General features: G+C 45.5%; 1 protein-coding gene across 1 annotated transcript in view; it reads left to right on the top strand.

Annotated features, from left to right (window-relative positions):
• LOC143817865 (oocyte zinc finger protein XlCOF8.4-like) overlaps positions 1-11,797 on the top strand; it is a 251,108-nt gene extending 239,311 nt beyond the window's left edge. The window contains exon 10 of the mRNA XM_077299328.1: positions 10,989-11,797. Coding sequence (XP_077155443.1) covers positions 10,989-11,797 — 809 coding nt within the window. The remainder of the gene's footprint in view (positions 1-10,988) is intronic.
• The last annotated feature ends 2,022 nt before the right edge of the window (positions 11,798-13,819 follow it).

The following is a 13,819-nucleotide window of genomic DNA, read 5'->3' as shown; positions in this document are numbered from 1 at the left end:
ATGTAATACAGAACAGCCCCCATAGACTGTAATACAGCACAGTCCCCATAGAATGTAATGCAGCCAGTCCCTATAGAGTGTAATACAGCACAGCCCCCATAGAATGTAATACAGCACAGCCCCCATAGAATGTAATGCAGCACAGCCCCATAGAATGTAATACAGCACAGCCCCCATAGAATGTAATACAGCCCCCCCATAGAATGTAATGCAGCCAGCCCCCATAGAATGTAATACAGCCAGCCCCCATAGAATATAATACAGCACAGCCCCATAGAATGTAATGCAGCACAGCCCCCATAGAATGTAATACAGCACAGCCCCCATAGAATGTAATGCAGCACAACCCCCCATAGAATGTAATGTGTTATGACCCCAATGGCAGAGGGTCTCAGAAATAATTACTAAGTCTGCAAACACAAAAACCAGCTCATAGGGCAGTGGTAACTGAGCTGACCATATATCTAATCCTAGCACCACAAATAGCAGCAGCCGGGGAACGTGCCTACGTTGGTTCTAGACGTCTCGCGCCAGCCGGAGAACTAACTAACCCTAGAAGAGAAAAGAAAGACCTTTCTTGCCTCCAGAGAAATCACCCAAAAGTTGGATACAAGCCCCCAACAAATAATAACGGTGAGGTAAGAGGAAAAGACAAACGTAAGAATGAGCTAGGTATTTAGCAAAGAGAGGCCCACTAGCTAATAGCAGAATATAGTAAGATAACTTATATGGTCAGCAAAAACCCTATCAAAATATCCACGCTGGATATTCAAGAACCCCCGAACCGTCTAACGGCCCGGGGGGAGAACACCAGCCCCCTAGAGCTACCAGCAAAGTCAGGAATCACATTTAGTACAAGCTGGACAAAAATAAGAGCAAAGCTAATAACCAAAAAACAAAGAAGCAAGACTTAGCTTAATTTTGCACGAACCAGGACCAGCAGACAGGAGCAAACAGAAAGGATCTGATTACAACGATGCCAGGCACTGGACTAAGGATCCAGGAAGTTTATATAGCAACATCCCTGGACTAACGACCCAGGTGGGTGCCAAACTGAGGAAAGACAATCCCAGAGTCATATCACTAGTAACCACAAGAGGGAGCCAAAAAGTCTAATTCACAACAGTACCACCCCCCTTAAGGAGGGGTCACCGAACCCTCACCAAGACCACCAGGGCGATCAGGATGAGCAGCGTGAAAGGCACGAACTAAATCGGCCGCATGCACATCAGAAGCAACCACCCAGGAATTATCCTCCTGACCATAACCCTTCCACTTGACCAGATACTGAAGCCTCCGTCTGGAGAGACGAGAATCCAAGATCTTCTCCACCACGTACTCCAACTCGCCCTCAACCAACACCGGAGCAGGAGGCTCAACAGAAGGAACCACAGGTACAACGTACCGCCGCAACAAAGACCTATGGAACACGTTGTGAATGGCAAACGACACCGGAAGATCCAAGCGAAAGGACACAGGATTAAGGATTTCCAATATCTTGTAAGGACCGATGAAGCGAGGCTTAAATTTAGGAGAGGAGACCTTCATAGGAACAAATCGAGAAGACAGCCATACCAAATCCCCAACATGAAGTCGGGGACCCACACCGCGGCGGCGGTTGGCAAAACGCTGAGCCTTCTCCTGTGACAACTTTAAGTTGTCCACCACATGATTCCAGATCTGCTGCAACCTATCCACCACAGAATCTACCCCAGGACAGTCAGAAGGCTCCACATGTCCCGAGGAAAAACGAGGATGGAAACCAGAGTTGCAGAAAAATGGCAAAACCAAAGTAGCGGAACTAGCCCGATTATTAAGGGCAAACTCAGCCAACGGCAAGAAGGTCACCCAATCATCCTGATCTGCCGAAACAAAACACCTCAAATAAGCCTCCAGAGTCTGATTAGTTCGCTCCGTTTGTCCATTAGTCTGAGGATGAAAGGCAGACGAAAATGACAAATCAATGCCCATCCTAGCACAAAAGGATCGCCAGAACCTGGAAACAAACTGGGATCCTCTGTCAGACACAATATTCTCAGGAATGCCGTGTAAACGAACCACATTCTGAAAGAACACAGGAACCAGATCGGAAGAGGAAGGCAGCTTAGACAAAGGCACCAAATGGACCATTTTAGAAAAGCGATCACATACCACCCAGATGACAGACATGCCCTGAGACACCGGAAGATCTGAAATGAAATCCATGGAAATGTGTGTCCAAGGCCTCTTCGGGACAGGCAAGGGCAAGAGCAACCCTCTGGCACGAGAACAGCAAGGCTTAGCTCGAGCACAAGTCCCACAGGACTGCACAAATGACCGCACATCCCGTGACAAGGAAGGCCACCAAAAGGACCTAGCCACCAGATCTCTGGTGCCAAAAATTCCCGGATGCCCTGCCAACACCGAGGAATGAACCTCGGAAATGACTCTGCTGGTCCACTTATCAGGAACAAACAATCTGTCAGGTGGACAAGAGTCAGGTCTACCAGCCTGAAATCTCTGCAACACACGTCGCAAATCAGGAGAAATGGCTGACAAGATAACTCCCTCTTTAAGAATACCAACTGGTTCTGCGACTCCAGGAGAGTCAGGCACAAAGCTCCTTGAAAGAGCATCAGCCTTCACATTCTTTGAACCTGGTAAATACGAGACCACAAAGTCAAAACGGGAGAAAAACAATGACCAGCGGGCCTGTCTAGGATTCAGGCGTTTAGCAGACTCGAGATACATCAAATTTTTGTGATCAGTCAAGACCACCACACGATGCTTAGCACCCTCGAGCCAATGACGCCACTCCTCAAATGCCCACTTCATGGCCAACAACTCCCGATTGCCAACATCATAATTCCGCTCAGCAGGCGAAAACTTCCTAGAGAAGAAAGCACATGGTCTCATTACCGAGCAACCAGGGCCTCTCTGCGACAAAACGGCCCCTGCCCCAATCTCAGAAGCATCCACTTCGACCTGAAAGGGAAGTGAGACATCAGGCTGGCACAAAACAGGCGCCGAAGTAAACCGGCGCTTCAACTCTTGGAAAGCTTCCACGGCTGCAGGAGCCCAGTTAGCAACATCAGAACCTTTCTTGGTCATATCCGTCAAAGGTTTAACAACGCTAGAAAAATTAGCGATAAAACGACGGTAGAAGTTAGCAAAACCCAAGAACTTCTGAAGACTCTTAACTGACGTGGGTTGAGTCCAATCATGAATAGCTCGGACCTTGACTGGGTCCATCTCCACAGCAGAAGGGGAAAAAATAAACCCCAAAAAGGGAACCTTCTGTACTCCAAAGAGACACTTTGAGCCCTTAACAAACAAAGCATTCTCACGCAAAACCTGAAACACCATCCTGACCTGCTCCACATGTGAGTCCCAATCTTCAGAGAAAACCAGAATATCATCCAGATAAACAATCATAAATTTATCCAGATACTTCCGGAAAATATCATGCATAAAGGACTGAAACACTGAGGGAGCATTAGAGAGCCCAAAAGGCATCACCAAGTACTCAAAATGACCTTCGGGCGTATTAAATGCTGTCTTCCATTCATCTCCTTGCTTAATGCGCACAAGGTTGTACGCACCACGAAGATCTATCTTGGTGAACCACTTGGCACCTTTAATCCGGGCAAACAAGTCCGACAACAGAGGCAAAGGATACTGAAATTTAACAGTGATTTTATTCAGAAGCCGATAGTCAATACAAGGTCTCAAAGATCCGTCCTTCTTGGCCACAAAAAAGAATCCCGCACCAAGAGGGGAAGAGGATGGACGGATATGCCCCTTCTCCAGAGACTCCTTGATATACGAACGCATTGCGGCATGCTGAGGTACAGACAGATTAAATAGTCTTCCCTTAGGAAATTTACTACCTTGAATCAAATCTATGGCGCAGTCACAGTCCCTATGAGGAGGCAGAGCACTGGACCTGGACTCGCTGAACACATCCTGATAATCAGACAAATACTCAGGAACTTCCAAAGGAGTAGAGGAAGCAATAGACACCGGCGGGGAATCACCATGAATACCCTGACAGCCCCAACTTGACACAGACATTGCCTTCCAATCCAAGACTGGATTATGAGTCTGTAACCATGGCAAACCCAAAACGACCAAATCATGCATTTTATGCAGAACAAGAAAACGAATCACCTCCCGATGTTCCGGAGTCATGCACATGTTTCCCTGCGTCCAAAACTGCGGTTTATTTTCCGCCAATGGCATAGCATCAATACCTCTAAGAGGAATAGGATTTACCAACGGTTCAAGAACAAAACCACAGCGCTTGGCAAATGACAGATCCATAAGACTCAGGGCAGCACCTGAATCCACAAACGCCATAACAGGGTAAGAAGACAATGAGCAAATTAAAGTCACAGACAAAATAAATTTAGGTTGCAAATTACCAATGGCGACAGGACTAACAACCCTTGTTAGGCGTTTAGAGCATGCTGATATAACATGTGTAGAATCACCACAGTAAAAACACAACCCATTCTGACGTCTATGATTTTTCCGCTCATTTCTAGTCTGAATTCTATCACATTGCATTAAATCAGGTGTTTGTTCAGACAACACCACCAGAGGATTAGCGGTTTTGCGCTCCCGCAAACGCCGGTCAATTTGAATAGCCAGCGCCATGGAATCATTCAGACTTGTAGGAATGGGGAAACCCACCATCACATTCTTAATGGCTTCAGAAAGGCCATTTCTGAAATTTGCGGCCAGAGCACACTCATTCCACTGAGTAAGCACGGACCATTTCCGAAATTTTTGGCAATACACTTCAGCTTCATCCTGGCCCTGAGAAATAGCCAGCAAGGCTTTTTCTGCCTGAACTTCAAGATTGGGTTCCTCGTAAAGCAATCCGAGCGCCAGAAAAAACGCATCAATATTTGCCAATGCCGGATCTCCTGGCGCTAGCGAGAAAGCCCAATCCTGAGGGTCGCCCCGTAAAAAAGAGATAACAATTTTAACTTGCTGAGCTGAATCTCCAGATGAACGGGGTCTCAGAGATAGAAATAATTTACAATTATTCCTGAAATTCCTAAACTTAAATCGGTCTCCAGAAAACAGTTCAGGAATAGGTATCATAGGTTCAGACATTGGACTACTGGTAACAAAATCTTGTATGCCCTGCACACGAGCAGCAAGCTGGTCTACACTTGTAATCAAGGTCTGGACATTCATGTCTGCAGCAAGCACAAGCCACTCAGAGGTAAAGGGGAGGAAGAGAGAAAAAAAAAAAAAACTCAGAATTTCCTTTCTTATTATCCCACTTTTGCAATGCATTAAACATTCAATGTTGGCCTGGCATACTGTTATGACCCCAATGGCAGAGGGTCTCAGAAATAATTACTAAGTCTGCAAACACAAAAACCAGCTCATAGGGCAGTGGTAACTGAGCTGACCATATATCTAATCCTAGCACCACAAATAGCAGCAGCCGGGGAACGTGCCTACGTTGGTTCTAGACGTCTCGCGCCAGCCGGAGAACTAACTAACCCTAGAAGAGAAAAGAAAGACCTTTCTTGCCTCCAGAGAAATCACCCAAAAGTTGGATACAAGCCCCCAACAAATAATAACGGTGAGGTAAGAGGAAAAGACAAACGTAAGAATGAGCTAGGTATTTAGCAAAGAGAGGCCCACTAGCTAATAGCAGAATATAGTAAGATAACTTATATGGTCAGCAAAAACCCTATCAAAATATCCACGCTGGATATTCAAGAACCCCCGAACCGTCTAACGGCCCGGGGGGAGAACACCAGCCCCCTAGAGCTACCAGCAAAGTCAGGAATCACATTTAGTACAAGCTGGACAAAAATAAGAGCAAAGCTAATAACCAAAAAACAAAGAAGCAAGACTTAGCTTAATTTTGCACAAACCAGGACCAGCAGACAGGAGCAAACAGAAAGGATCTGATTACAACGATGCCAGGCACTGGACTAAGGATCCAGGAAGTTTATATAGCAACACCCCTGGACTAACGACCCAGGTGGGTGCCAAACTGAGGAAAGACAATCCCAGAGTCATATCACTAGTAACCACAAGAGGGAGCCAAAAAGTCTAATTCACAATAGTAATGCAGCACAGCCCCCATAGAATGTAATGCAGCACAGCCCCCATAGAATGTAATGCAGCCAGTCCCCATAGAATGTAATGCAGCCCGTCCCCATAGAATGTAATGCAGCCCAGCCCCATAGAATGTAATGTAGCCAGCCCCCATAGAATGTAATGCAGCCTGACCCCGTATAATGTAATGCAGCCAGCCCCATAGAATGTAATACAGCCAGCCCCATAGAATGTAATGCAGCCAGTCCCCATAGAATGTAATGCAGCCCAGCCCCATAGAATGTAATGTAGCCAGCCCCCATAGAATGTAATGCAGCCTGACCCCATATAATGTAATGCAGCCAGCCCCCATAGAATGTAATGCAGCCAGTCCCCATAGAATGTAATACAGCACAGCCCCCCATAGAATGTAATGCAGCACAGCCCCCATAGAATGTAATACAGCACAGCCCCCATAGAATGTAATACAGCACAGCCCCCATAGAATGTAATGCAGCCAGTCCCCATAGAATGTAATACAGCACAGCCCCCATAGAATGTAATGCAGCACAGCCCCATAGAATGTAATGCAGCACAGCCCCCATAGAATGTAATGCAGCACAGCCCCCATAGAATGTAATGCAGCCAGTCCCCATAGAATGTAATGCAGCCCAGCCCCATAGAATGTAATGTAGCACAGCCCCCATAGAATGTAATGTAGCACAGCCCCCATAGAATGTAATGCAGCCTGACCCCGTATAATGTAATGCAGCCAGCCCCCATAGAATGTAATGCAGCCAGTCCCCATAGAATGTAATACAACACAGCCCTCCATAGAATGTAATGCAGCACAGCCCCCATAGAATGTAATACAGCACAGCCCCCATAGAATGTAATACAGCACAGCCCCCATAGAATGTAATGCAGCCAGTCCCCATAGAATGTAATACAGCACAGCCCCCCATAGAATGTAATGCAGCACAGCCCCCATAGAATGTAATACAGCACAGCCCCATAGAATGTAATACAGCACAGCCCCCATAGATTATAATGCAGCACAGCCCCCATAGAATGTAATTCAGCACAGCCCCCATAGAATGTAATGCAGCACAGCCCCCATTGAATGTAATGCAGCCAGTCCCCATAGAATGTAATGCAGCCAGCCCCCATAGAATGTAATGCAGCCAGCCCCCATAGAATGTAATGCAGCCAGTCCCCATAGAATGTAATGCAGCCCAACCCCATAGAATGTAATGTAGCCAGCCCCCATAGAATGTAATGCTGCCTGACCCCGTAGAATGTAATGCAGCCAGCCCCCATAGAATGTAATGCAGCCCCCCCCCATAGCCCCACAAACCAGTTATCACTCATTGATATATAATAATAAAAAAAAAGAACACTCTACTCACCTTTCCTCTTGCCCCGCGCTGCTCCCAGCTCCGGTCTGAGCAGCTGCAGTCTGCCCGCCCGACACACAGCAGGTGCGCGATGATATGACGTCATTGCGCACCTGCTGTGTCAGAGGCAGAGCGGGGAATGATGGGAGAGGGAGCGACAGCAGACGCTCTCTCCTCCATCATTGCATTCAACTGTACCAGCGTCTATGACGCCAGTATAGTTGAATGCGGGGCGGGGAGTGCGCTGACAGCAGGGGGAGTGTGCCGACAGGGCACACTCGAGCGGCCCACTACTGCCACCGGGCCTTCTGGCAGTTGCCAGAACTGCCCGATGGCCAGTCCGGCCCTGGGCCCCGACATGGGATACTTACCACACACGGGGATATGAACACACACACAAAATGCCCCACACACTACCACATGCTTGAACACATATACCACCCTCAGCACACATTTCACCACACATACACCAACCTCATCATTTTTATTTATTTGTTTTGTGGTTTTTGTGTGCAGAATAAGTTTTTGTTAACACATTCTATTTTGCTAACAGCAGTTATTAACCCGGGCAAAGCCGGGTAGTACAGCTAGTTCAAAATAAAAGTGGAAAATCAAATTACAGGCTAATCCAAATTGATGTTCAGTAGTGTGGCCTCCTTGTGCCTGTATGACATCCCTAAAACGCCTGGGTATGGTCCTCATGTGGCGGCAAATATTCTCCGGAGGGATCTCCTCCCACACTTAGATTAAAGCATCAGACAACTCCTGGACTGTCTGAGTGCAACTTGGCATTGGTGGATGAAATGACACATGATGTCCCAGATGTGTTCGATTGGACTTAGGTCTGGTTAACGGGTTCATCATGCAGGAATTGCTGACATACTTCAGCAACAAGAGGCCTAGCATTGTAATGCATCAGAAGGAACCCAGGGCCCACTGCACCTGCATATGGTCTTACAATTTGTCTGAGGATCTCATCCCTGTACCTAATAACAGTCAGGGTACCTTTGGCTCGCACATGCCTCCTCACACATTACTGACCCACTGCCAAACCGGTCTTGCTGGAGGATGTGGGCAGCAGAACATTCTTCACAGCATCTCCAGACTCTGTCACGTCTGAACCTGCTCTCATGCATGTTGAGCACAGGGCACCAATGTCAAATCTGCCAATCTTGGTGTTCTCTGGCAAATGCCAATCGTCCTTAATAGGGGTTGTCTTGTTAATTGCCGATCATTTCTACCTCTTTTCTGTTCCATTTGCTCAACAGCAGGAGACATTAATTCACAATCTGTGTAGCTTCATAACTGGACAGCTTGACTTCACAGAAGTGTGATTGACTTGAAGTTACATTGTGTTTTTTAAGTGTTACTCTGATTTTTTTTTTTTTTTAGGTGGTGTGTGTGCATATATATGGGGTCCTGGGTTCAAATCCCACCAAGAACAATATCTGCAAGGAGTTTGTATGTTCTCCCCGTGTTTGCGTGGGTTTCCTCCGGGTTCTCAGGTTTCCTCCCACATTCCAAAGACATACTGATAGGGAATTTAGATTGTGAGCCCCATCGGGGACAGTGCCAATAATGTCTGTAAAGCGCTGTGGAATTAGTGGCGCTAAATAAATGTATATTTACTTTCTCACCCTTCCGTAGGGTGTTTTTTTTATTGTCCTTCCTCATTAGGGTCCTCTACACAGAGGCCTGGGAGTTTGACAGTTCTGCACAGGATTTTAGTTGTTCCCAGCATTGCGCTTCTCTGGACAGAGTTCTGATGTTGCTCCTGGGATCTGTTGTATCCATTTTCCCAACTTAGGGATCACTGCTCTAAGTGCTCCTATCACCACTGGAATCATTGTTGCCTTCACCTTCCACATCTTCTCTGGTTCTCCTTTGAGGCCCTGGTATTTCTCCAGCTTCTAATATTCCTTTTATCTGATATTACTATCACTTGGCACTGCCACATCTATTATCATTGCTGTCTTCTGATCCTTGTCTACTATCACAATGTCTGGCTGGTTAGCCAACACCTGCTTATCCGTCTGTATCTTAAAGTCCCACAGGAGTTTAGCCCTTTCATTCTCCACCACTTTTTCTGGGGTCTCCCACCTGGACTTAGGGGGACTTAGCCCATATGCTGTGCAAATGTTCCTGTATACAATCCCCGCTACTTGGTTGTGGCGTTCGGAATACGCCGGTCCTGCATTTTGCATCCTGCCACTATGAGTTGGACAGTTTCCGAGGCCTCTTCGCATAGTCTGTACCTTGGGTCTTGTCTTGTATGGTAGATACCTGCTTCTATGGATCTGGTACTTTAGCACCTGTTTTTGTGCCACTATGATCAATGCCTCTGGACTATCTTGAAGTCCAGCTTTCTCCAGCCATTGGTAGGATTTTCCCATATCAACCAACACCATTATCTGTTGATGGTACATCCCGTGTAGTGGCTTAACTTACCAGGGTATTGCATGTTCCTGTTTTTCCTTCCAGGACTGTTGTTGCTGCCTTAGGCTCTATCTCAGCATTGGTGCCATTTTCTGACATATTCCTGGATACTCTTTCTTTCATCCGTGATGGTGGCTTGGACACTTCTCAAGCCTCGACCGCCCTCTTTTCTGTTGATATACAATCTTTGGGTGGTAGAGTGGAGACCTCCATGCATAGTAAGGAGCTTCCAGGTCTTCACATCTGCATCTTCCAACTATTCTTTTGGCCAGCACACTATGCCATCAAGGTATCTCATAACCGACAGGGCATATGTATTGATGAGATGGTTCTTCCCATTGAGCTGGCTCTTCAGGACCTGTCTTACTCTTTGATAGAATCTGGATGTTGCTGCCTTCTTTTGCCTCCTCATCATGGTTACCGTACCCCTGTGGGATGCCGAGGTACTTGTAGCATGTCTTTACATCTGCTATGTGCCCTGCTGTTAGTTCCACTATATCAGTCTTGACTATCTCGCCTCTTTATTACCAACCAGCAATAGATAAATTAATAATGAAAAGGAAAATTCTTAATTGTTATGTCCATGAATTTAGTCTGAGATTTGGGCTTTTTGTCTCAGAAAATTAAGAAAGCCTGTCACCATGATTAGATTGTCAACATCAAAATTAAGTAGAGTAATTGTATCAGAACTCAGTTGATACTGAAGGGACGAATGAGTTGACTGAGGACAAACTTAATTGCTAGACAAGGTTGGATTTTTGTTTAAATTTTTTACTTTATTTTATGACTGTTTATGCAATTCAATTGACCACTGATTGTAGACCTGTAATCCATCACAATAACATATTGTTACCTAGAACTTTGTAAATCCACACTCAAAATTTTGCTGCAGTTTTCTTTTTTTTTCTAGCCAAGATAAGGGGTAGATTTGGAAGGAGTATGGAAATATAAAGGAACTACTTATAAATGTCCAGACTGCTGGATCCAGCTCTTTCTTTCACTCATAAATGGCATGAAGAACTACATGTGTTTGAGGCTCTATAGTTTTAAGTGTCCACTTTTTTAGGAAAAAAATAAAATAATTTATGTAATTTTTAATGCTCACAGATAAACCCAGAAAGAACGTTGTGGAAAATGTTATGCTATCCCTACTTAACAGAGGTGAAGATGAAGATATAATGCAGGACTCTTCAGGAGAAAACCTCAATGACATACATCCAAGACTTCACAGTAAAAATCTATCATATAATCCTCCTAATAATGTGGAATCATTACATGACCAGTCGCAGATTATCACAAGTACAGATCATAAATATGGTAAAAGGTTTCAGTGTGGTGATTGTGGTAAGCAGTTCACGCAAAGTTCAAGTCTTTTTATACACAGAAGAATTCACACAGGGGAGAAACCATATACATGTTCACTATGTGGGAAATGTTTTACCCGCAAATCGGGTCTTGATCAGCATGAGAGAAGACACACAGGGGAGAAGCAGTATTCATGTTTAGTATGTGGAAAATGTTTTGTAGATAAATCAAATCTTGTTAAACATGATAGAATTCACACAGGGGAAAAACCATATTCATGTTTAGAATGTGGGAAATGTTTTACAAATAAATCACATCTTGTTCTACACCAGAGAAGTCATACAGGGGAGAAGCCATATTCATGTTCAGAATGTGATAAATGTTTTACAAATAGATCACATCTTGTAACACATGAGAGAATTCATACAGGTGAGAAACCATATCTATGTTCAGAATGTGGGAAATGTTTTATTACTAAAACCAAACTTAGAAATCATCAGAAAATTCACACCGGGGAGAAGCCATTCACATGTTCAGAATGTGGCAAATGTTATATTAATAAATCTGATCTTGTTAAACATGAGAGAATTCACACAGGAGAGAAGCCTTAGGCTAGTTTCACACTAGCGTTAACTGCAATACGTCGCAAATGCGTCGTTTTGCCGAAAATACGCATCCAGCAAAAGTTCTTGCTGGATGCGTTTTTTCGTCATAGACTAACATTAGCGACGCATTAGCGACGCATTGCCAAACGTCGCGTCCGTTTTGCGACGCTTGGGCGTGTGGTAGCGGACCGTCGTGAGAAAAAAACGTTACATGTAACGTTTTTTGCTCCCGACGGTCCGCTTTTTCCGACCGCACATGCGCGGCCGGAACTCCGCCCACACCTCCCCGCACTTCCCCGCACCTCACAATCGGGCAGCGGATGCGTGGGAAAAATGCATCCGCTGCCCCCGTTGTGCGGCGGGGACAACGCTAGCGTCGGGGACCTCGGCCCGACGCACGGCGACAGGCCGAGCCCGACGCTAGTGTGAAAGTAGCCTTACTCGTGTTTGGAATGTATGAAATGTTTCACTGATAAATCGAGTCTTGAGACACATCAGAGAATTCACCAAGGACAATAATCTTTTTCTGAATGTACAAAAAATAAAAAAATAAATGAACAAACTCAGAGGAAAAGTATTGTTTATGTTCACAAAGTGAAATCTGTTTTACAGAATAATCAAATTTATTTAGACATGAGTGGTCACATGAATGAATCCATATTCTTGTTTAGAAATGCTTTATTACTCATTCTAATCTCAGGGATCATGTGAGAAGGTACACAAAGTAAGTGATTTAATTTTTACTATTGATTAACTATAATGCTGTCCGTCAATCTAAAAGGTTAATAAACTTGAAACCTGAAGATCTAAGATTGTAGAAGTGTGGTTTTGCCTTCTAAGGCCGGGATCACACATGCGAGAAACACGACCGGGTCTCTCATGTTAATGCTCGGCACTGCCGCCGGCACTCCGGAGCGGAGCGTGCGGCCGCATAGCAATACATGGAGGCGCATGCTCCGCTCCTGTGCCAGGTATTAACATGCGAGACTTGGCCGTGTTTCTCGAATGTGTGATCCCGGCCTTAAAGGGAACCTGTCACCCCCAAAATCGAAGGTGAGCTAAGCCCACCGGCATCAGGGGCTTATCTCCAGCATTCTGTAATGCATTCTGTAATGCTGTAGATAAGCCCCCGATGTATCCTAAAAGATGAGAAAAAGAGATTAGATTATACTCACCTGGGCGGGCGGTCAGATCCGATGGGCGTCGCTGTCCGGTCCGGGGCCTCCCATCTTCATCAGATGACGTCCTCTTCTGGTCTTCACGCTGCGGCGCAGGCGTACTTTGTCTGCCCTGAAGAGGGCAGAGCAAAGTACTGCAGTGCGCAGGCGCCAGGAAAGGTCAGAGAGGCCCGGCGCCTGCACACTGCAGTACTTTGCCCTCAACAGGGAGACAAAGTACGCCTGCGCTGGAGCCGCAGAGTGAAGACCAGAAGAGGACATCATCTGATGAAGATAGGAGGCGCCGGACTGGACCGCAACACCCATCGGACCGACCAGGACCCGGACCGCCCCAGGGTGAGTACAATCTAACCTCTTTTTCTCATCTTTTAGGATACATCAGGGGCTTATCTACAGCATTACAGAATGCATTACAGAATGCTGTAGATAAGCCCCTGATGCTGGTGGGCTTACCTCACCTTCGATTTTGGGGGTGACAGGTTCCCTTTAAGAGAATATCCATGTGGGCATAATTATTGGACTATTGGGCCACGTCCACACATTCAGTATTTGCTCAGTATTTAACATCAGTATTTGTAACCAGTAGTGGGCGATAAATGCAGAAGTGGTGACTTGTCTCCATTATACTTTCCTCTCATTGTTCCTCTCCTATTTTAGCTTACAAATACTGATGCAAAATACTAAACATGTGAACGTGGCCTTAGTGTGCAGAAATATTGTTCAACTAAGTGAAAAACATGAATTTTCCCATCTCAATTGTTTATTTCATCTGTTTGGTTCAATAATAACCAAACTAATAAATGTATGAAAATACATTTCTGAACAATATAGACCTTCTTTTCTACAACTG

Source organism: Ranitomeya variabilis, chromosome 3 (genome assembly GCF_051348905.1).
Source record: "Ranitomeya variabilis isolate aRanVar5 chromosome 3, aRanVar5.hap1, whole genome shotgun sequence".
Classification (NCBI taxonomy): domain Eukaryota; kingdom Metazoa; phylum Chordata; class Amphibia; order Anura; family Dendrobatidae; genus Ranitomeya; species Ranitomeya variabilis.
This window is presented reverse-complemented; position numbering and strand designations above follow the sequence as displayed.